The sequence below is a fragment of the Pseudorca crassidens genome, chromosome 14 (assembly GCF_039906515.1).
Source record: "Pseudorca crassidens isolate mPseCra1 chromosome 14, mPseCra1.hap1, whole genome shotgun sequence".
In the NCBI taxonomy this organism is placed as follows: domain Eukaryota; kingdom Metazoa; phylum Chordata; class Mammalia; order Artiodactyla; family Delphinidae; genus Pseudorca; species Pseudorca crassidens.
Window position 1 is genome coordinate 60870258 of NC_090309.1, and position 22222 is coordinate 60892479.

The 22222-nt window shown below is 37.1% G+C and overlaps 1 protein-coding gene across 6 annotated transcripts in view; it reads left to right on the forward strand.

The window, feature by feature from the left end:
* The window catches only part of MAP4K3 (mitogen-activated protein kinase kinase kinase kinase 3), a 189034-nt gene that overhangs the window by 103534 nt on the left and 63278 nt on the right, over positions 1–22222 (forward strand). For all 6 annotated transcript variants that reach the window (XM_067703185.1, XM_067703187.1, XM_067703186.1 and 3 more), the window contains 4 exons: positions 9154–9209; positions 9799–9846; positions 12872–12914; positions 13870–13942. In XM_067703185.1, coding sequence (XP_067559286.1) covers positions 9154–9209; positions 9799–9846; positions 12872–12914; positions 13870–13942 — 220 coding nt within the window. The remainder of the gene's footprint in view (positions 1–9153; positions 9210–9798; positions 9847–12871; positions 12915–13869; positions 13943–22222) is intronic.

The window sequence follows — 22222 nt, forward strand, 5'->3', positions numbered from 1 at the left end:
CTATTGAAGCCCACGTACCTAGAGCCCATGCTCTGCAACAAGGTAAGCCACCGCAGTGAGAAGCCCATGCACCGCAACAAAGAGTAAGCCCCGCTCGCCACAACTAGAGAAAGCCCACACACAGCCACAAAGACTCAAAACAGGCAAAAAATAAATAAGTAAATAAAATAAAACAATTTTTCAAATGTATTATTAAAAAAAAAAATTGAAGGGCAGACAGCAGAAGCAAGAAGAACTACAGTCCTGCAGCCTGTGGAACAAAAACCACAATCACAGAAGCACAGACAAAATTAAAAGGCAGAGGACTATGCCCCAGATGAAGGAACAATATAAAACCCCAGAAAAACAATTAAATGAAGTGGAGATAGGCAACCTTCCAGAAAAAGAATTCAGAATAATGACAGTGAAGACGATCCAGGACCTCAGAAAAAGAATGAAGGCAAAGATCGAGAAGATACAAGAAATGTTTAACAAACCCTAGAAGAATTAAAGAACAAACAGACAGAAATGAACAATAAAACAACTGAAATGAAAAATACACTAGAAGAAATCAATAGGAGAATAACTCAGGCAGAAGAACGGATAAGTGACCTGGAAGACAGAATGGTGGAAATCAACCGCAGAACAGAATAAAGAAAAAAGAATGATAAGAAATGAAGACAACCTAAGAGACCTCTGAGGCAACATTAAATGCACCAACAATCACATTATAGGGGTCCCAGAAGGAGAAGAGAGAGAGGAAGGACCCGAGAAAATATTTCAAAAGGTTATAGTCAGAAACTTCTCTAGCATGGGAAAGGAAATAGCCACCCAAGCCCAGGAAGCACAGAGAGTCCCAGACAGGATAAGCCCAAGGAGAAACACACAGAGACACATTGTAATCAAATTGACAAAAATTAAAGACAAAAATTATTAAAAGCAACAAGGGAAAAACGACAAATAACATACAAGGGAACTCCCATAAGGTTAACAGCTGATTTCTCAGCAGAAACTCTACAAGCCAGAAGGGAGTGGCATGATATATTTAAAGTGATAAAAGTGAAGAACCTACAAGCAAGAATACTCTACCCAGCAAGGTTCTCATTCAGATTTCACAGAGAAATCAGAAGCTTTACAAACAAGAAAAAGCTAAGAGAAGTCAGTGTCACCAAACCAGCTCTACACGAAATCCTAAAGGAACTTCTCTAAGTGGGAAACACAAGAGAAGAAAAGGACCTACGAAAACAAACCCAAGGGCTTCCCTGGTGGCACAGTGGTTGAGAGTCCGCCTGCCGATGCAGGGAACATGGGTTTGTGCCCCGGTCTGGGAGGATCCCACATGCCATGGAGCAGCTGGGCCCATGAGCCATGGCTGCTGAGCCTGCGCGTCCGGAGCTTGTGCTCCGCAATGGGAGAGACCACGACAGTGAGAGGCCCGCATACCACAAAAAAAAAAAAAACAATTAAGAAAAAGGTAATAGGAACATACATATTGATAATTACCTTAAATGTGAATGGATTAAATGCTCCAACCAAAAGACACAGGCTCGCTGAATGGATAAAAAAACAAGACCTGTATATATGCTGTCTAAAAGAGACCCACTAAAGACTTAGGGACACATACAGACTGGAAGTGAGGGGATGGAAAAACATATTCCATGCAAGTGGAAATCAAAAGAAAGCTAGAGTAGCAATACTCATATCTGATAAAATAGACTTTAAAATAGAGAATGTTACAAGAGACAAGGAAGGACACTCCATAATGATCAAGGGATCAATCCAAGAAGAAGATACAACAATTATAAATATATGTGCACCCAACATAGGAGCACCTCAATACATAAGGCAAATGCTAACAGCTATAAAAGAGGAAATTGATAGTGACACAGTAATAGTGGAGGACTTAACACCTCACTTACACCAATGGACAGATCATCCAGACAGAAAGTTAGTAAGGAAACACAAGCTTTAAATGACACAGTAGACCAGATTTAATTGATATTTATAGGACATTCCATCCCAAAACAGCAGATTACACTTTCTTCTCAAGTGCATATGGAACATTCTCCAGGATAGATCACATCTTAGGTCGCAAATCCAGCCTCAGTAAATTTAAGAAAATTGAAATCATATCAAGCATCTTTTCCAACCACAACACTATGAGATTAAAAGTCAATTACAGGGAAAAAAAACCGTAAAAAACACAAACACATGGAGGCTAAACAATACACTACTAAATAACCAGGAGATCACTGAGGAAATCAGACAATACCTAGAGACAAATGACAATGAAAACACGACGATCCAAAACCTATGGGATGAAGCAAAAGCAGTTCTAAGAGGGAAGTTTATAGCAGTACAATCCACCTCAAGAAAAAAGAAAAATCTCAAACAGTCTAACCTTACACCTAAAGGAACTAGAGAAAGAAGAACAAACAAAACCCAAAGTTAGTAGAAGGAAGGAAATCATAAAGATCAGAGTAGAAATAAATGAAATAGAAACAAAACAGTAGCAAACATCAATGAAACTAAAACCTGGTTCTTTGAGAAGATAATCAAAATTGATAAACCTTTAGCCAGACTCATCAAGAAAAAGAGGGAGAGGAATCAAATCAATAAAATTAGAAATGAAAAAGGAGAAGTTACAAGAGACCCCACAGAAATACAAAGCATCGTTAAGAGACTACTACAAGCAACTCTATGCCAATAAAATGGACAACCTGGAAGAAAGGGACAAATTCTTAGAAAAGCACAACCTTCCAAGACTGAACCAGGAAGAAATAGAAAATATAAACAGACCAATCTCAAGCACTGAAATTGAAACTGTGATTAAAAATCTTACAAGAAACTAAAGTCCAGGACCAGATGGCTTCAGAGGTGAATTCTTTCCAACATTTAGAGAAGAGCTAACACCCATCCTTCTCGAACTCTTTCAAAATATTGCAGAGGAAGGAACACTCCCAAACTCATTTTACAAGGCCACCATCAGTCTGATACTAAAACCAGACAAAGATACTACAAAAAAGAGAAAATTACAGACCAGTATCACTGATGAATATAGATGCAAAAATCCTCAACATAGTACTAGCAAACAAAATCCAACAATACATTAAAAGGATCATACACCATGATCAAGTGGGATTTATCCCAGGGATGCAAGGTTTCTTCAATATACACAAATCAATCAATGTGATACACCACATTAACAAATTGAAGAATAAAAACCTACTGATCATCTCAATAGATGCAGAAAAAGCTTTTGACAAAATTTAACACAAATTTATGATTAAAACTCGCCAGAGGGCTTCCCTGGTGGCGCAGTGGTTAAGAATCTGCCTGCCAATGCAGGGGACACGGGTTTGAGCCCTGGTCCGGGAAGATCCCACATGCCACGGAGCAACTAAGCCTGTGTGCTACAACTACTGAGCCTGCACCCTAGAGCCTGCAAGCCACAAGTACTGAAGCCCACGTACCACAACTACTGAAGCCCACGCACCTAGAGCCCGTGCTCCACAACAAGAGAAGCCACCACAGTGAGAAGGCTGTGCACCACAACAAAGAGTAGCCCCGGCTCGCCACAAGTAGAGAAAGCCCGCGTGCAGCAATGAAGACCCAGTTCAGCCAAAAACAAATAAATAAGTAAATGTATTAAAAAAAAAAAAAAACTCTTCAGAAAGTGGGCATAGAGGGCATAGAGGGCATTATCAACATAATAAAGGCCCATATATGACAGACCCCTGGCAACCATCATTCTCAATGGTGAAAAACTGAAAGCATTTACTCTAAAATCAGGAACAAGACAAGGATGTCCACTCTCACCACTCTTATTCAACATAGTTTTGGAAGCCCTAGCCACAGTAATCAGAAGAAAAAGAAATAAAAGGAATTCGACTTGGAAAAGAAGTAAAACTTTCACTGTTTGCAGATGACATGGTACTATACATAGAAAATGCTAAAGATGACACCAGAAAACTACTAGAGCTAATCAATGAATTTGGTAAAGTTACAGGATAAAAAATTAATGCACAGAAATCTCTTGCATTCCTATACACTAACAACGAAAGATCAGAAAGAGAAATTAAGGAAACAATCCCATTCACCATTGCAGCAAAAAGAATAAAATATCTAGGAATAAATCTACCTAAGGAGGTAAAAGACCTGTACTCAGAAAACTATAAGACACTGATGAAAGAAATCAAAGATGAGACAAACAGATGGAGAGATATACCATGTTCTTGGATTGGAAGAATCAATATTGTGAAAATGACTATACTACCCATAGCAGTCTACAGATTCAGCAATCCCTATCAAATTACCAATGGCATTTTTTATGGAACTAGAACAAAAAATCTTAAAATTTGTATGGAGACACAAAAGACCCCAAATAGCCAAAGCAATCTTGAGGAAAATAAAACGGAGCTGGGGCTTCCCTGGTGACGCAGTGGTTGAGAGTCCGCCTGCCGATGCAGGGGACGTGGGTTCGTGCCCCAGTCTGGAAGATCTCACATGCCGCAGAGCGGCTAGGCCCGTGAGCCATGGCCACTGAGCCTGCGCGTCCGGAGCCTGTGCTCTGCAACAGGAGAGGCCACAACAGTGAGAGGCCCAAGTACTGGGGAAAAAAAAAAAAAAATGGAGCTGGAGGAATCAGACTCCCTGACTTCAGACTATACTACAAAGCTACAGTAATCAAGACAGTATGGTACTGGCACAAAACAGAAATATAGATCAGTGAAACAGGATAGAAAGCCCAGAGATGAACCCACACACCTATGGTCAACTAATCTATGACAAAGGAGGCAAGAAAAACAAAAAAAGTTATTTTCTGAGAATATTTTTTTTTAGGTGTGTGGCTATTCTTCATATTTGAGAAAATTTTCCTTTTTATTAATGACATTTTGATTTCAAAGGTTTAGTGAAAATTGAGAAATATTTGTCATCATTTTGCATTGCAGAACATACACGGTATTTCTGGAAGCTTGTTATAAATTAAAAAAGCTGTTTTCCCCTTTTTTTGTCTTCATTTGGACTAATTTCTCTACTATTGTTTCCACACTTACTGATTTCCTTCTTCCTGAAGATTTTTTCAGCTAGGCCTCTAGTGGTAAACTCTCAGTCTTTGATCCTCATTCTTAAATGATAGTTTAAGTGGACATAGGCACATTTTCTCCGTTGACAGATATTTTTGTTAGCATTTCGAAGATGCTGGACTATTGTCTTCTAGTTTCTGTAGTTCTTGGTACTTTCTGCTGACTTGATCCTTTACAGGTAATCTTCCTTTCTTTGTAATTGCTTTTAAGATTTTTCTCTTTATTTCTGGTGCTTCTAGTATCTAAATGTAGATTTACTTTTCCTGCTTGGGACTTGAAGTGCTTATGTCCAAGATTTTAGTTCTTTTCTCAAGTCTGACAATGATCAATTATTATCCCTTCAAATATTTTCTCCTTCAGGTTCTCTGATCTCTCCTTCTAGAATTTCAGTTCGATGTACATTAGCTCTCCATGTCTCTTAAAGTGAGCTTCATTTTTCCACTTTTTAATCCCTCAGAGCACTGAGGGTACTCGTAACCATCTTCCAGTTCACTGATTGTACACCTAATTTGGTGACCATATTTTTCATTTCTAGAAATTGTTTGGTTCTATTTCACATCTCTTTCCATTTTTTGTCTTATTCTTTCCTTGTAATTTTTCATCCCTTCTTTTATATCTTTAGTTTATTTAAGCATACTTATTTTTTAGTCTTAGATTGTCTGGTAATCCCATCAGATATACATGATTGGTCTTAGGTGTCTGATTCTGTTTTCTTCATTAAGAAGCAAGAAAGCCAATTTAGTTACAGAGATAGGTTGTCATGATTGTTATTCCATTTCATCCCTCTGATGGAAGTAACATAGTGATATGAATCTGTTAGTACTGATTTGTTTATACAGCAACTGGGTCAGTGGAAGAAATAATTTCGTATTAACTTGGATGCTCTCAAACATGCATGCTAAGAATATACAGGCTTATATGCAGCCCCAAACCCTGTCTTTCTCTGTATGCACACCTCTGATTGCACCCAGGTTTCTACCAGATAACCTCCTCATGGCAACGTATACTCCTCTTTGGCTGTAGTCTACACTGCTGTCTGCTTGCATCACCATATAAATCATACACCTCCATTTCTCTGTGTGTGTGTCTCTTTCCTCCTCTCCTCTCTCTCTTTCATCATGTTGTCATTCTATGGGGAGTAGAATAAATATCCTGGATTACCTTATTTGGTGAAAGACAAGTTCTACTTTTCTAATTACCACAGTGCTTGTGGGGTTTTGTTTGTTTCTTTCCTGGTGTATACAAACCAAATTTGATCCATCATGCAAAATTTTTTTTGATTAAAGCCTCCTTTTTAAAATTATTTCCACTTATTTATAAAGTACCATTAAGCCAAATTTTATATTTTGTCTTACGTCCATCATTTACTCCAAATGATTGTTTTGAATTTAACTCTCCTGAAAGGAGAACTATATTAGTTATCTATTGCTGTATAACAATGATCTTAAAATTTGTCATCTTAAAACAAACATTTATTATCTCAGTTACTAAGGGTCAGGAATTCAAGAATGGTTTAATTGGGTGATTTCCCTTGCAGGACAGGGCAAAACATGCATAAGACATTTGGTCCATGCCAAAGATCCTTGAAATTTGGTCCTGTCCAGAATGTCCATGAGCATATTTGGTTCATGCCACATGGTTTTGGACAGGACCAGATATCAAGGATCTTTTGGCATGGACCCAATGTCTTATGGACATTTTGGGCAGGACCAAATATGAACAAATATCAAGAGCCTTTTGGTGTGGACCAAAAGTCTTAGGGAGGTTTGGGGCAGGACCAATGTCTGCGAACTGGATGATTCTAGCTCATGGTCACTCGTGAGGGTGCAGTCAAGCTCTTGGCTGGAACTGTAGTCATCTGAAGGCTTGACTAAGGTTGGAGGATTTGCTTTCAAGATGATTCACTTACATAGCTATTGGCAGGAGGTCTCAATTCCTTGCCACAAGGATCTCGCTATAGGACAGCTTGAGTGTCTTCACAGGATGGCAGCTGGCTTCTCCCAGAGGAAATGATGCCAGAGAGCAAGGAGGAAGCCATAAAACCTTTTATGATGTAGTCTCAGAATTTGCATTCTGTTACTACCACCACAATTTGTTCTTTAAAAGCAAGTCATTTCTGTCCAGCCCACACTCAGGAAGGGAATTAAGTTCCAGCTCTTGAGGGGGATGTATTAGAGAATTCATGGACATATTTTGACCACGAGGGTGAGGGCAGCAGGGCAACTTTTGACGTTACATTTTTTCATGAGTTCCTTCTCTTCTCCTTCTGTTTACTTTTTCTTTGAGAACTAACATTAGAACCTTTTATTGTTCCAACATAATAGATTTTTTGTCTCTATTTTTCACTGAACATTTTTCTTTCTGTTTAATATTGTCCTTTAACAACTTTATGCATTGTTATATCATTTATGGTGAATTTTTTTTCTCATTTGTTTCATAATTTTGAGATCATCTTCAGGGGGAATTCCATATGGCTTTTGAGAGTGTGTCCTTCCGACAGTGTTGGATTTTTTTTTCCCTGGGACCCCAGTGACCTCATTGTTTTCTATATATATTTGAACCCTAAACCTGAGTGAAGAAGAGGCCTTTTAAATTCTAAGAGGAAACATTTTTTCTCCTGTCCAGATCCCAGGCCGTGACACACAAATCCCTAGTCATCTGCTGCTAGTCCACTATTTTAATGAGGGTGTAGCCCTTTAAGGATTCTGGTTTTATGTGGGTGTTTGTTTTAACTCTTCTTCTACAGAGCTGTAACCTTTTCTTCTGTGCCCATGTAGGGGATAAAACTAAAGCCCTAGCTTACTAAGATTGGCCTTCCCTAAGAGACAACTAGACTATTTGTCATTTTTACCATTCTGTTTTACATTTTCGTTTTTGCGTTTGGCTTCTGGACAAGTCTCTGACTGTTTGTGAGCTTAGCTAGGCATTTAAAAGATTTTTAAAAATTTTTTTTCCTGGTGTTAACTTTCAGGGTTTTCAGGTTATCTTATTTGCTGTATTGTGGGAACACACATCTCAAGAAGGCCTATCTTACTGGATGAGAGTAGGCTTACAAGCCACAGAAGTTAGTTTCTATATGGTTTATCCTCATTTAAACTTAGTCTTGTCCCCGAAAGAATCTAAGTGAAATAGATTCCTCTCTTCCACCATATTGTAAAATACAAGTACTCTGAAGTACGCATTTTTACAAAGCTGTTAAGTTTAGGTAAATGGGAGATCGCTGTCTAGCACGTGATTTCATGGTTGGAATTTGATTCAGTTTCTAGAATAGTTTTTCCTGCCTAACTTAACTTCTTTATTCTAAAGTGATTTAATAGCGAGAAAGAGAAAACTATTTAAATGTTTTTCATAAGTCGAAAGATGTGCACAGAGGAAATATTCAAATATTGTATGATTAAGCTATGTATATTGATATGGAAAGATGTCCATGATAAGTGAAGAGGCAAGTTTCAGAATTGTATGTGTAATATGATTCCATTTATGTTTATGTGTTTGTGCACTACATACCTGTACTATATAAAACATGTATGCATTGAGTCATCTGGTAGACTATAGGCCAAACTATTGGTATTGTTTATTATTGAGTAATACTGGTTTGGATAAGGAAAAGACCTGTCTCTGTTGATTGGAATTTTTTATATTGAACATGTATTAATTTTATATCTATAAAGCTAATAATTTTAGGGGAAAAGTATTGATTTTTAACCTAGTCAATGTTACATGTCAGTTTTTTTAAAAAGCTTTAATAAAACTAGCTAAACGTCTTGGCCATGCTTTCTTTCTTTTAACATTAAAGAGGTAATATGATCAGGTGTAAACATGAAAATGTAATTAATTTCAGTGACTATTTCAATGTTTTATTCATTCCACAAACACTGAGTAGCTTTTCCATGCCAGGCACTGTTCTAAACACTGGGGATACAATAAGCAAACCAGATTTTTTAAAATTCCTTCCCTCATGAAGCTTACTTTTTAGTAGAATTTAAGTATATTAAGTCTATTGCTTAGTGGAACTTGTAATCTTTGTCTCTTATTGAAAAACATACTTTGACTAATTTTATTAACATTAATTTTTTTCCTCTTATAGTAACGGGACCTCTGTCAGAACTGCAAATTGCATATGTTAGCAGAGAAACACTACAGGTAAATTCAATGTTAATTAAAAAGTAATGTTCTTTATTCAATTAAATGTTTAATTATTGTGCATTACCTGTTAAGCAGAGTAAGGATTTAAATATTCTAGTTTGGTAAACTCTTGAATTTAATACATTTCAAAGTTGTGTAGTAAACTCAAATTATATTTGCAAATAAACACGTTAAAGCTTCAGTATCATAATGTACCTCCTAAAATTTAAGCACTATGGATTGGTTATTTATTTTTATATTCCTCTTAATACCAAAGAAAAGCTTGAAAATTAAGCATTCTTATGGGATTGAAACTCATTCTGATACAAATTGGATATTTACTTTTAAAAAGTTATTTCAAACTATTTGCAGAGTTTAGCGAAAATTATTTCTCTTAGGAAAATTAGTGGTTCAAACTGAGCTCCGCCTCTCATTTTCTCGATTCTTTTATCTTTTCGGATACTCTGGTAAAATAAAATGATTATCACAAGTGCTTTCTGTGATGAGTAAATAAATAAGACAGAATACTATTCATTGATGACTTTAAATCCCAAAGGGTGTTCTGTAGTAAAGTCTTGTTAATTTTTCTTTTTTTTTGAAACTCCAGGGATTATACTATCTTCACAGTAAAGGAAAAATGCACAGGGATATAAAGGTATATATCATATGTTTACCTAATGGCCCTCTCTTCATTTTTAAATATTCTGACCCCAAACTGTTGAGCAAAATTGTATCAGTTATTCTGTTTGATGAATTTGTTATCTTAATATGTTACTATAATAAAATTGAGTGATACTTTGAAGGGTTTATTAATTTTTTTAAAGCAACTCTATTGAGATACAGTTCACATACAATAAAATTCACCCTTTTAAAGTGTACAATTGTGGATTCATGTTTTAATAACACATTTTAGCTTATTTGTAGTTATTTATTTATAAAATGCAAATTAGGTCCATAGCTTCCATTAAGTTACAGTCTTTAGGAAGTTTCATGCTTTGAATATTGTAGTAAACTTTGGCAATCTTAAGGAACTGTCATTAATAATGTATAAAAATGGATAAACTAAGCCTTGACCTTTTCTGCTGGTCTTTAACTGGCAGAGGAGAGCAGGTACACGGGCCATGCTGTGGTAAACCACCCCTATCCTGGGACTCTGAGGTTATTTCCAAAGATACTGCCGTCTTCCCAGCCTGGATATTTTCTCTGTTGTTTATTTTTTCTTTTCTTTTCTTCTTCCTCATTCATCTTACCTCCTGCTTTTTCTTTCCCCCTTTTGTTTTCTCTAACATAAAGGTTCTAACCCTTTTTTGCAGGGGATGTGGGTGTGGGAATCATGTGCTCTTTGAGTCTGATGAAAGCCATGGACTCTCCTCCAAAAATGCTCTTATGCACATGCCTTCAAATTTTGCATGAAATTTCAGTGGACTCTCAGATCACCTGCTGAGATCCTCTACCCTAAGTATTGTTCATAAACCACTTAAAAGACATAAGCAAAGAGCCTTGGATTCAAAGGTGGGAGAGATCCTAAGAAGATAAAGTGTATCAAGAAAGATTCTGTGTCATTGGCACTTAAATGATCTGGAAGGATTGATAGATTTTTGTCAGAAATGGAAGTTGGAATGCCTTCTAAGCAGAAGGAACAGTGTGAGCAAAGATACAGAGGTCAGAAAGTGTGGGGTCATTTTAGGGGGTATAAAGGCTGTACCATATAATTGAAGAGAAGAGAATGTAGGAGAGTGATAAGAGGTGGTGTTGGCCAGGAGGTTTGGTGCTCCACTATGCAAGAACTCGTGCGCTGGACTTCAGAGTTTGGGCCTAATTGGATAGATTCTAGCCATCACCACTATTTCTACCCTGTCTAAGCCACCATTATATTATATCTCACCTGGACTTCTGGAATAGCCTTCTAACTGGTTTCCCTGCTCCCATTCTTGAGTGATCCTACAGTCAGTTCTCTACCTCACACCAAAGTGACCTTTGTAAATCAGATCTTGTCACTCTCCTGCTTATAAACCACGGTTGGCTTCCCACCATACTCAGTACAGTATTCAGATGTTTTTACCGTGGCCATTAAGGTTATGCATGATCTGGCCCCTGCTTTCCTCTCCGACCTCATTTCATACTCTTCTTCGTTTTACTCATTCTGTTCTAGGCACACTAAACTTGGAGTTCCTGGAATATGTTGAGTTCATTCTGGTTCCAGGACTTTGTATTTGCTGTTACCTCTTTCTGGAATGTTCTTCTAGATTTTGGCATGACTCTGCACCCTCTCTTCAACTAGATCTCTGCTTAAATATCCCTGCCTTAGGGAGGCCTTCCCTTCCTGCTTTATCTTCAGAGTGCTTATCTCTACCTGGCTTTGAATCATTTATTGGTTCATTCATTCATGTGTGTGTGTGTGTGTGTGTGTGTGTGTGTGTGTGTGTGTGTGTATTTGTTTTTAGATTTTCTTTCTCTCCTGCTTAGATGTAAACTCCTTGAGAGCTGGAACTTTTTCATTACTATAACCCCAGAGCTTCAAGTAGCATCTGGTTGCTAGTAGTCTCAGGGAGAGAGGGATGAATGGACACCTAGATGGATGGATGGAAGAATGCATTATAAGTGCAGGTGACATGATATAAACTGTAATTTAGAAAAATTAATCTGGAGCTGGGGAAAGACCAAACTGAAGACTCTGGCAGAAGTCTAGATAGCTAGGGCCTAATTCAAGTTGAAATCCCTACTCTAGTTTCTTTTTCCTTTTTCTCATTTCTCCCGTTACTCCTTAGAGTTGCAGTAATATCAAGGGGTGCAGGTTTGGGTTATTTCTTCCTCTTTTGGGGGCTGGAAGGGGTTTCCTAGTATTTGTTACCCCGACCTTATACTTACAAAATTGATTGCATCCTGAACCATAGCGGATTACTTTTGCTTCCTCATTTAAAAGTTGCCCAGAGGCGGGACAGGGGTGGGGAGCCTGTAGTACCTTTGAGAGGCAGTATTTCTACCTCCTCCAAAAGCTCTCAGTTTTTTGAAGATGAAGTCATTATTATCACCTTCTTCTTTGAGCTTAGGTCAAGAAGCAAAAGTGGATAAAAATGCTGCTAGGTCATGCAAACAGGTGACATTTTAATTCTGTGGGACTGTGCCTAGTTGTTTATGTATTGAATGGCCCCATACTCTGGGCAGAGACACATTAGGATGGACAGCCCCACAGACTAAGTAGTAAGGTTCAGTCTTACACATTAGCATTGGTTCAACTGATGTTAAGTACCTAGAAAGGGAGATGTGTTTTGGTGGATTTGGACAGGAAATGGCAATGAAGTTTAACATGTAATTCAAGGAACTGAATAATGCCATTGTAAGGTAACAGTTTAGTATAGTGACAGCACTTAATCAGTAAGAAAATAGCATTCAGATTAAAACTAATATGACACTTTCATAATAACATTCATATTATTTTAATAGCAGCTTTTTGCAAGGCAGAACATTATGTAGGGATAGTCAAATTGCCTAAAAAGTGGACAGTAAATTTTCCTATGAATGTAATGGTTTAACATTTTAATTGGACCTACTATAAATCGTCAGTATTTCTAGGGTTAAGCCTGCCACTTGTGATTATTTTAAATATATATATTTAATCTTCTATATGTGCTTTCTGATAAAATGTTTCCTACTTTAACTAAAATGTTCTCACTTTGAAGGGAGCTAACATTCTGTTAACGGATAATGGTCATGTGAAATTAGGTAAGTAAATTTTAATTTCGTCACTTGCACAAATTTATTCCAAAACATAGTAAGTTTATGTTTTCCTCTCCAAGACTAGGTTTCCCCTCCCTCAGCAGCATCTATATATCTTTAGGTGGAAATCTCACTGCGGGACATGACATATGTAATCTCTCTGTATCTATTTCTTCTTCTCTTAAGTGGGGATAAAGTCTATCCTTCACATGGGACAGATTCATTATAAAGATATAGTGAAATAATATCCCTTAAAAATTCTTTCACCTCTAACCCTAGGAGTGGGACTTCTAGTAAGAAATCTGTACGAGATTACCTTGTGACCAAAAAATAAGGCAAACAAACAAAAGCCAAAAACTCAGTAATGCAAAAAATCCTACCTGCTTACACAAGCTTTTAAAATGAAACACTGTATTAGTTATATAAGAATGTAATTTAGATGCTGAATCGTGCTTTATTTGAAACTGTAACTTTTATTTTGTAACTTTTGATTGTCAAGTTATTAAAAAAGTTCAATACCTAAATAATAACTTAATCTGAAAGTTTAAGACAGGAAACATGTACAGTATAGTAACTTTATAAACAAAGTTATGTCTGTTAGATATTAAATGAAGTATTTAATAACAAATATGAAAATTATTTTGAACTACATATCACTATAAAATCAAAATTCAAGCAAATATTTATCTTCTAAAAATATGATTAAACTATTTTGACCTATAGCCTATAATAGGGACTAATCAGATTTAAAAGTATCATAATTTACGTATAATAAAATTTTCCTAAGCTACCTCTAAATATGAGAAAAGCAGTTAATGCTAGTCCATTAAAGTTACAAATTTTAATGTGATGTTTGAGAATATCTCATTTCTGTGAAATTAATTTAATGGAAATAATTATATGTTACTTTTAAATAATTTTACTTTATTTTATTTTCTAAACGTGTCTCTTTTTTTAATAGCTGATTTTGGAGTGTCTGCTCAGATAACAGCTACAATTGCCAAACGGAAGTCTTTCATTGGTACACCATATTGGTAATTGTATTTTAATTGATAATTTAACTTTTTGTTTTTCTAGCATTATTGTATGCAGTGTTTATTAAAAACTAGACTGAATGGTCAAAATTATTAGGACTAAAACAGATTAAGGAAGTCAGCAACAGGCTAAGTAATTTAGGCATATATACTTTTGGATGAATTACAATACATAGCCATAGAATATTCTCCATACTATTTTTTATTATGTGGAAAGGGCTTCAAAGATTGATATGCTTTTAGAAACCTTGATATAGTTCCAGTTTTGCCCAAAAAAAACCCAACTCCTGGTCCTACACATATTACATGTATTTTCACAGATTAGTCTGTATTCTGACGAATTTTTTAACATTATCTTATTCACAGTATTCCCTAGCTCAAAACTTTTTGACATATCTTGGTTGCACACAAGATCAAGTACATATTTCTTGGCATTTGGAGTCTTCCGGTGTCTGGCCTCTGTCTGCCTCATTAACTTTATTTTTTTTTAATTAATTTATTTTATTTATTTATTTTTGGCTGTGTTGGGTCTTCGTTGCTGTGCACAGGCTTTCTCTAGTTGCTGCGAGTGGGGGCTGCTCTTCTTTTTGGTCCATGGGCTTCTCATTGCGGTGGCTTCTCTTGTTGCAGAACACAGGCTCTAGGCACGGACTTCAGTAGTTGTGGCGCGTGGGCTTAGTTGCTTCGCGTCATGTGGGATCCTCCCAGACTAGGGATCGAACCCGTGTCCCCTGCATTGGCAGGCAGATTCTTAACCACTGCACCACCTGGCAAGTCCCTGCCTCATTAACTTTAAGTTCTACTAGTTGCCTCCACAGACCTTCCTCTCTAGCCATGTTTTTGTCTGCTGGGTGTTCTTTGATCATTGTATACAAACTATCTTATTCATGCATTTATTTGTTCAATAAATGTTTTTACCACTTACTATGTGCCAGATATGCTGTTAGTCATTGTGCATATAGTGGTGGATAGGTATAGAGCTTTTTAGCACACATGATTCCCTTGAAGTAAGGGCACTCTGGAAATCTTAACATTCTTCAGCTTAAGTGCTACCATTCCTCCCCCAGTGCCCTCCTGATCTGCCTCCTCAGCAGTGGGATAGCACTAATTTAGATGACTTCTTTTCATGTTTAAGATATGATGTATACCATTTTTGATATTTGTCTTTTTATCAAACAGGTACATACTTTAAAAGTCAAATACTGCTAAAGAGACAGATAAATTCTTCTAGTTGTGTCTTCTGCCATCTGTAGCATTATTATTATTTATAGGCTTTTTGTTACAGTAGGTGAAGATTTTATTAATAGTTCTCATCATTCAGTCTTCTTATCCTTTTAGTGTACTTGCTGAGTCAATTATTATACTACTTTACACTTAACTGTCTTTAAAATTTTTTCTTATATCTAATAATTCTTTTATTTGCTTAGTTTGTATTTTTTATCCTTGGCCAAGACTTCCATACCTCCCCATATTCTGCAGTCTGAAAGATGCCTCTATATAATTTTCCAAGCCATAAATAGTCCTGATTTGGGGAGGTTTTATTTGCTTTGTTTTAATTTGTTTTGTTTTGTTTTTATTAAAGTTAAGTCTTCCTGGGGTCCTCCTCCCTCCTATTCCAATCTGAAATGTTTATTTTCTAGGATTTTTCCATAGCTTCGCCTTGGGAATTCATTTCCTGGAATCCAGGTCTTCTTCCTCCTTCATAAATTTCTCCCTCTCTCACGTTTTGATAAATTCCTGAGAAATTTGAGGGGTAAAAATTTTTGAGACTCTGCATGTCTAGCCTCACACACACACGATTGATAATTTGGATGAATATGGCATTCTAGGTTGGAATTTTTGAAGCATTGCTCTAGTGTCTTTTCTCTGATGTTGATGGGAACTGTGGTGCCATTATGACACATGATTTTTATTTTTAACATCTTTATTTGAGTATAATTGCTTTACAATGTTCTATTAGTTTCTGCTGTATAACAAAGTGAATCAGCTATACGTTTACATGTATCCCCATATCCCCTCCTTCTTGCATCTCCCTCCCACCCCTCTAGGTGGTCACAAAGGACCGAGCTGATCTCCCTGTGCTATGCAGCTGCTTCCCACTAGCTATCTATTTTACATTTGGAAGTGTACACATGTCAGTGGTACTCTCTCACTTTGTCCCAGCTTACCCTTCCCCCCGCCATGTCCTCAAGTCCATTCTCTATGTCTGCGTCTTTATTCCTATCCTGCCCCTAGGCTCATCAGAACCATTTTGTTTTTTTAGATTCCATATAAATGTGTTAGCATATGGTATTTGTTTTTCTCTTTCTGACTTACTTCACTCTGTATGACAGACTCTAGGTCCATCCACCTCACTACAAATAGTTCAATTTCGTTTCTTTTTATGGCTGAGTAATATTCCATTGTATATATCTGTCACATCTTCTTTATCCATTCATCTGTCAATGGACACTTAGGTTGCTTCCATGTCCTGGCTATTGTAAATAGTGCTACCGTGAACATTGTGATACATGTCTCTTTTTGAATTATGGTTTTCTCAGGGTATATGCCCAGTAGTGGGATTGCTGGTCATATGGTAGTTCTATTTTAGTTTTTTAAGGAACCTCCATACTGTTTTCCATATCAGTGGCTGTATCAATTTCCATTCCCACCAACAGTCCAAGAGGATTCCCTTTTCTCCACACCCTCTCCAGCATTTATTGTTTGTAGATTTTTTGATGATGGCCATTCTGACAGGTGTGAGGTGATACCTTATTGTAGTTTTGATTTCCATTTCTCTAATGATTAGTGATGTTGAGCATCCTTTCATGTGTTTGTTGGCAATCTGTATATCTTCTTTGGAGAAATGTCTATTTAGGTCTTCTGGCCATTTTTGGATTGGGTTGTTTGTTGTTTTGACATTGAGCTTCATGAGCTGCCTTGTATTTTTGGAGATTAATCCTTTGTCACTTGCTTCATTTGCAAATATTTTCTCCCATTCTGCGGGTTGTCTTTTCGTCTTTTTTATGGTTTCCTTTGCTATGCAAAAGCTTTTAAGTTTCATTAGGTTCTGTTTGTTTATTTTTATTTCCATTTCTCTAAGAGGTAGGTCAGAAAGGATCTTGCTGTAATTTATGTCATAGAATGTTCTGCCTATGTTTTCCTCTAAGAGTTTTATAGTGTCCAGTCTTACATTTAGGTCTTTCATCCATTTTGAGTTTATTTTTGTGTACGGTGTTAGGGAGTGTTCTAATATCATTCTTTTACATGTAGCTGTCCAGTTTTCCCAGCACCACTTATTGAAGTGGCTGTCTTTTCTCCATTGTATACCCTTGCCTCCTGTGTCATAGATTAGTTGACCATAGGTGCGTGGGTTTATCTCTGGGCTTTCTATCCTTTTCCATTGATGTATATTTCTGTTTTTGTGCCAGTACCATACTGTCTTGACTACTGTAGCTTTGTAGTATAGTCTGAAGTTAGGGAGCCTGATTCCTCCAGCTCCATTTTTCTTTCTCAAGATTACTTTGGCTATTCGGGGTCTTTTGTGTTTCCATACAAATTGTGAAATTTTTTGTTCTAGTTCTGTGAAAAATGCCATTAGTAGTTTGATAGGGATTGATTTGAATCTGTAGATTGCTTTGAATAGTAGAGTCATTTTCACAATGTTGATTCTTAATCCAAAAACATGGTATAATCTCTCCATCTGTTTGTATCATCTTTAATTTCTTTCATCAGTGTCTTACAGCTTTCTGCATACAGGTCTTTTGTCTCCTTAGGGAAGGTTTATTCCTAGGTATTTGATTCTTTTTGTTGCAATGGTAAATGAGAGTGTTTCCTTAACTCCTGTTTCAGATTTTTCATCAATAGTATATAGAAATGCAAGCGATTTCTGTGTATTAATTGTGTATCCTGCTACTTTACCAAATTCATGGACTAGCTCTGGTAGTTTTCTGGTAGCATCTTTAGGATTCTCTATGTATAGTATCATGTCATCTGCAAACAGTGACAGTTTTACTTCTTCTTTTCCGATTTGGATTCCTTTTATTTCTTTTTCTTCTCTGATTGCTGTGGCTAAAACTTCCAAAACTATGTTGAATAATAGTGGTGAGAGTGGGCAACCTTGTCTTCTTCCTGATCTTAGTGGAAATGGTTTCAGTTTTTCAGCATTGAGAATGATGTTGGCTGTGGGTTTGTCATATATGGCCTTTATTATGATGAGGTAAGTTCCCTCTGTGTCTACTTTGTGGAGAGTTTTTATCATAAATGTGTGTTGAATTTTGTCAAAAGCTTTTTCTGCATCTGTTGAGATTATCATATGGTTTTTATCCTTCAATTTGTTAATATGGTGTATCACATTGATTTATTTGCATATATTGAAGAATCCTTGCATTCATGGGAGAAACCCCACTTGATCATGGCGTATGATCATTTTAATGTGTTGTTGGATTCTGTTTGCTAATATTTTGTTGAGGATTTTTGCATCTATGTTCATCAGTGATATTGGCCTGTAGTTTTCTTTTTTTGTGATATCTTTGTCTGGTTTTGATATTAGGGTGATGGTGGCCTCGTAGAATGAGTTTGTGAGTGTTCTACCCTCTGCTATATTTTGGAAGAGTTTGAGAAGAATAGGTATTAGCTCTTCTCTAAATGTTTGATAGAATTCGCCTGTGAAGCCATCTGGTCCTGAACTATTGTTTGTTGAAGATTTTTCATCGAAGTCTCAATTTCAGTGCTTGTGATTGGTCTGTTTATATTTTCTGTTTCTTCCTGGTTGTCTTGGAAGGTTGTGCTTTTCTAAAAATTTGTCCACTGTTTCCAGGTTGTCCATTTTATTGGCATAGAGTTGCTTGTAGTAGTCCCTTATGATGCTTTGTATTTCTGCAGGGTCTGTTATTACTTCTTCTTTTTCATTTCTAATTCTGTTGATTTGAGTCTTCTCCCTTTTTTTCTTGATGAGTCTGGCTAATGGTTTATCAATTTTGTTTATCTTCTCAAAAACCAGCTTTTGTTTTTATTGATCTTTGGTATTGTTGCCTTCATTTCTTTTTCATTTATTTCTGGTCTTATCTTTATGATTTCTTTCCTTCTGCTAACTTTGGAGTTTTTTTGTTCTTTCTCTAATTGCTTTAGGTGTAAGGTTAGGTTGTTTATTTGAGATTTTTGTTGTTTCTTGAGGTAGGATTGTATTGCTATAAACTTCCCTCTTAGAACTGCTTTTGCTGCATTCCATAAGTTTTGGGTCGTCGTGTTTTCATTGTCATTTGTTTCTAGGTATTTTTTGATTCGCTCTTTTTCTTCCTCAGTGATCTCTTGGTTATTTAGTAGCATATTGTTTAGCCTCCATGTTTTTGTATTTTTTACAGTTTTTTTCCTGTTATTTCTATCTAGTCTCTTAGCATTGTGGTCAGAAAAGATACTTCATATGATTTCAATTTTCTTAAATTTACCGAGGCTTGATTTGTGACCCAAGATATGATCTATCCTGCAGAATGTTCCATGAGCACTTGAGAAGAAAGTATATTCTGTTGTTTTTGGATGGATAGTCCTATAAATATCAATTAAGTCCATCTTGTTTAATATGTCATTTAAAGCTTGTTTTCCTTATTTATTTTCATTTTGGATGATCTGTCCATGGTGAAAGTGGGGTGTTAAAGTCCCCTACTATGAATGTGTTACTGTTGATTTCCCCTTTTCTGGCTGTTAACGTTTTCCTTATGTATTGAGGTGCTCCTATGTTGGGTGCATAAATATTTACAATTGTTAAATCTTCTTCTTGGATTGATCCCTTGGTCATTATGGAGTGTCCTTCTTTGTCTCTTGTAATGGTCTTTATTTTAAAGTCTATTTTGTCTGATATGAGAACTGCTGCTCCAGCTTTCTTTTGATTTCCATTTGCATGGAATATTTTTTTCCATCCCCTCACTTTCAGTCTGTATGTGTCCCTAGGTCTGAGGTGAGTCTCTTGTAGACAGCATATATATGAGTTTTGTTTTTGTATCCATTCAGCCAGTCTGTGTCTTTTGGTTGGAGCATTTAATCCATTTACATTTAAGGAAATTATGGATATATATGTTCCTATTACCATTTTCTTAATTGTTTGGGGTTGTTTTTGTAGGTCTTTTCCTTCTCTTGTGTTTCCTCCCTAGGGACGTTCCTTTAGCATTTGTTGTAGAGCTGGTTTGGTGGTGCTGAATTCTCTTAACTTTTGCTTGTTTGTAAAGGTTTTAATTTCTCTATTGAATCTGAATGAGATCCTTGCTTGGTAGAGTAATTTTGGTTGTAGGTTTTTCCCTTTCATCACTTTAAATATGTCCTGCCACTCCCTTCTGGCTTGCAGAGTTTCTGCTGAAAGATCAGCTGTTAACCTTAAGGGAATTCCCTTGTATGTTATTTGTTGCTTTTCCCTTGCTGCTTTTAATATTTTTTCTTTGTATTTAATTTTTGATAGTTTGATTAATGTATGTCTTGCCATGTTTCTCCATGGATTTATCCTGTAATGGACTCTCTGTGCTTCCTGGACTTGATTGACTACTTCCTTTCCCATATTAGGGGAGTTTTCAACTATAATCTCTTCAAATATTTTCTCAGTCCCTTTCTTTTTCTCTTCTTCTTCTGGGACCCCTATAATTCAAATGTTGGTGCATTTAATGTTGTCCCAGAGGTCTCTGAGACTGTCTTCAATTCTTTTCATTCTTTTTTCTTTATTCTGCTCTGTGGTAGTTATTTCCATTTTTTATCTTCCAGGTCCCTTATCTGTTCTTCTGCCTCAATTATCCTGCTATTGATTCCTTCTAGAGAATTTTAATCTCATTTATTGTGTTGTTCATCACTGTTTCTTTGCTCTTTAGTTCTTCTAGATCCGTGTTAAACGTTTCTTGTATTTTCTGCATTCTATTTCCAAGATTTTGGATCATCTTTACTATCATTACTCTGAATTCTTTTTCAGGTAGACTGCCTCTTTCCTCTTCATTTGTTTGGTGTGGTGGGTTCTTACCTTTCTCCTTCATCTGTTGCATATTTCTCTGTCTTCTCATTTTGCTTAACTTAATGTGTTTGGGGTCTCCTTTTTGCAGGCTGCGGGTTTGTAGTTACCGTTTTTTTTTGGTGTCTGCCCCCATTGGGTAAGGTTGGTTCAGTGGGTTGTGTAGGCTTCCTGGTGGAGGGGACTGGTGCCTGTGTTCTGGTGGATGAGGCTGGATCTTGTCTTTCTGGTGGGCAGGACCACGTCTGGTGGTGTGTTTTGGGGTGTCTGTGAGCTTATTATTATTTTAGGCAGCCTTTCTGCTAGTAGGTGGGGTTGTGTTCCCATCTTGCTAGTGGTTTGGCATAGGGTGTCCAGCACTGGAGCTTGCAGGTTGTTGAGTGGACCTGGGTCTTAGCATTGAAACAGAGATCTCTGAGAGCTCTCGCTGATTGATATTATGTGGGACCAGGAGGTCTCTGGTGGTCCAATGTCCTGAACTTGGCTCTCCCACCTCAGATGCTTAGGCTTGACACCCAGCTGGAGCAGCAAGACCCTGTCAGCCACACAGCCAAGAGGGCTCCGCTCACATCACCTTACTTTTCCCTGTTGCCACTGGACTATGTGTGGACCACCGCCCCATCCTCATCACAGAGGGATGCTTTCATATAGGTAGATGTGGAAGGAATGTGTCACACACTGGTGGAGAGGTGGGGGGGCTGGCAGCTCATGGGCTCCAAAACTGGCTGAAATTGTCGACACATGATATTTGAATGTAACCCCTCCCTACTAGAATCTTTTTGATGGTTTGGTATTACATGGTAGTGTACTTCAGAATATTTTTGTTTGTTCTTTTGTCATTTTTACTTTTTTTTTTTTTTGCCGTACGCGGGCCTCTCACTGCTGTGGCCTCTCCCTTTGCGGAGCACAGGCTCCGGACGCGCAGGCTCAGCAGCCATGGCTCACAGGCCCAGCCACTCTGCGGCATGTGGGATCTTCCCAGACCGGGGCATGAACCCATGTCCCCTGCATCAGCAGGCGGACTCTCAACCACTGCACCACCAGGGAAGCCCTGTCATTTTTACTTTTATTCATTGTACTTGGCATTTGTGCTTTTCAATCAGGATTCGTGCCTTTCAGTTCTGGGAAGTATTCTTGCATTACTTCTTTGATAATTTCTTTGCTTTACTTTTTCCTTCTCTCTCTTTCTGAAACTCATTAGTTATATCTTGGATCACTTGGATTAATCCATTAATTTTCTGTCACTTTTTAAAAGTCATTTTTGTTCTTATTTCTATAAGATTTCCAAAGCTTTTGAGACTCATGCTTTCATGATGGAG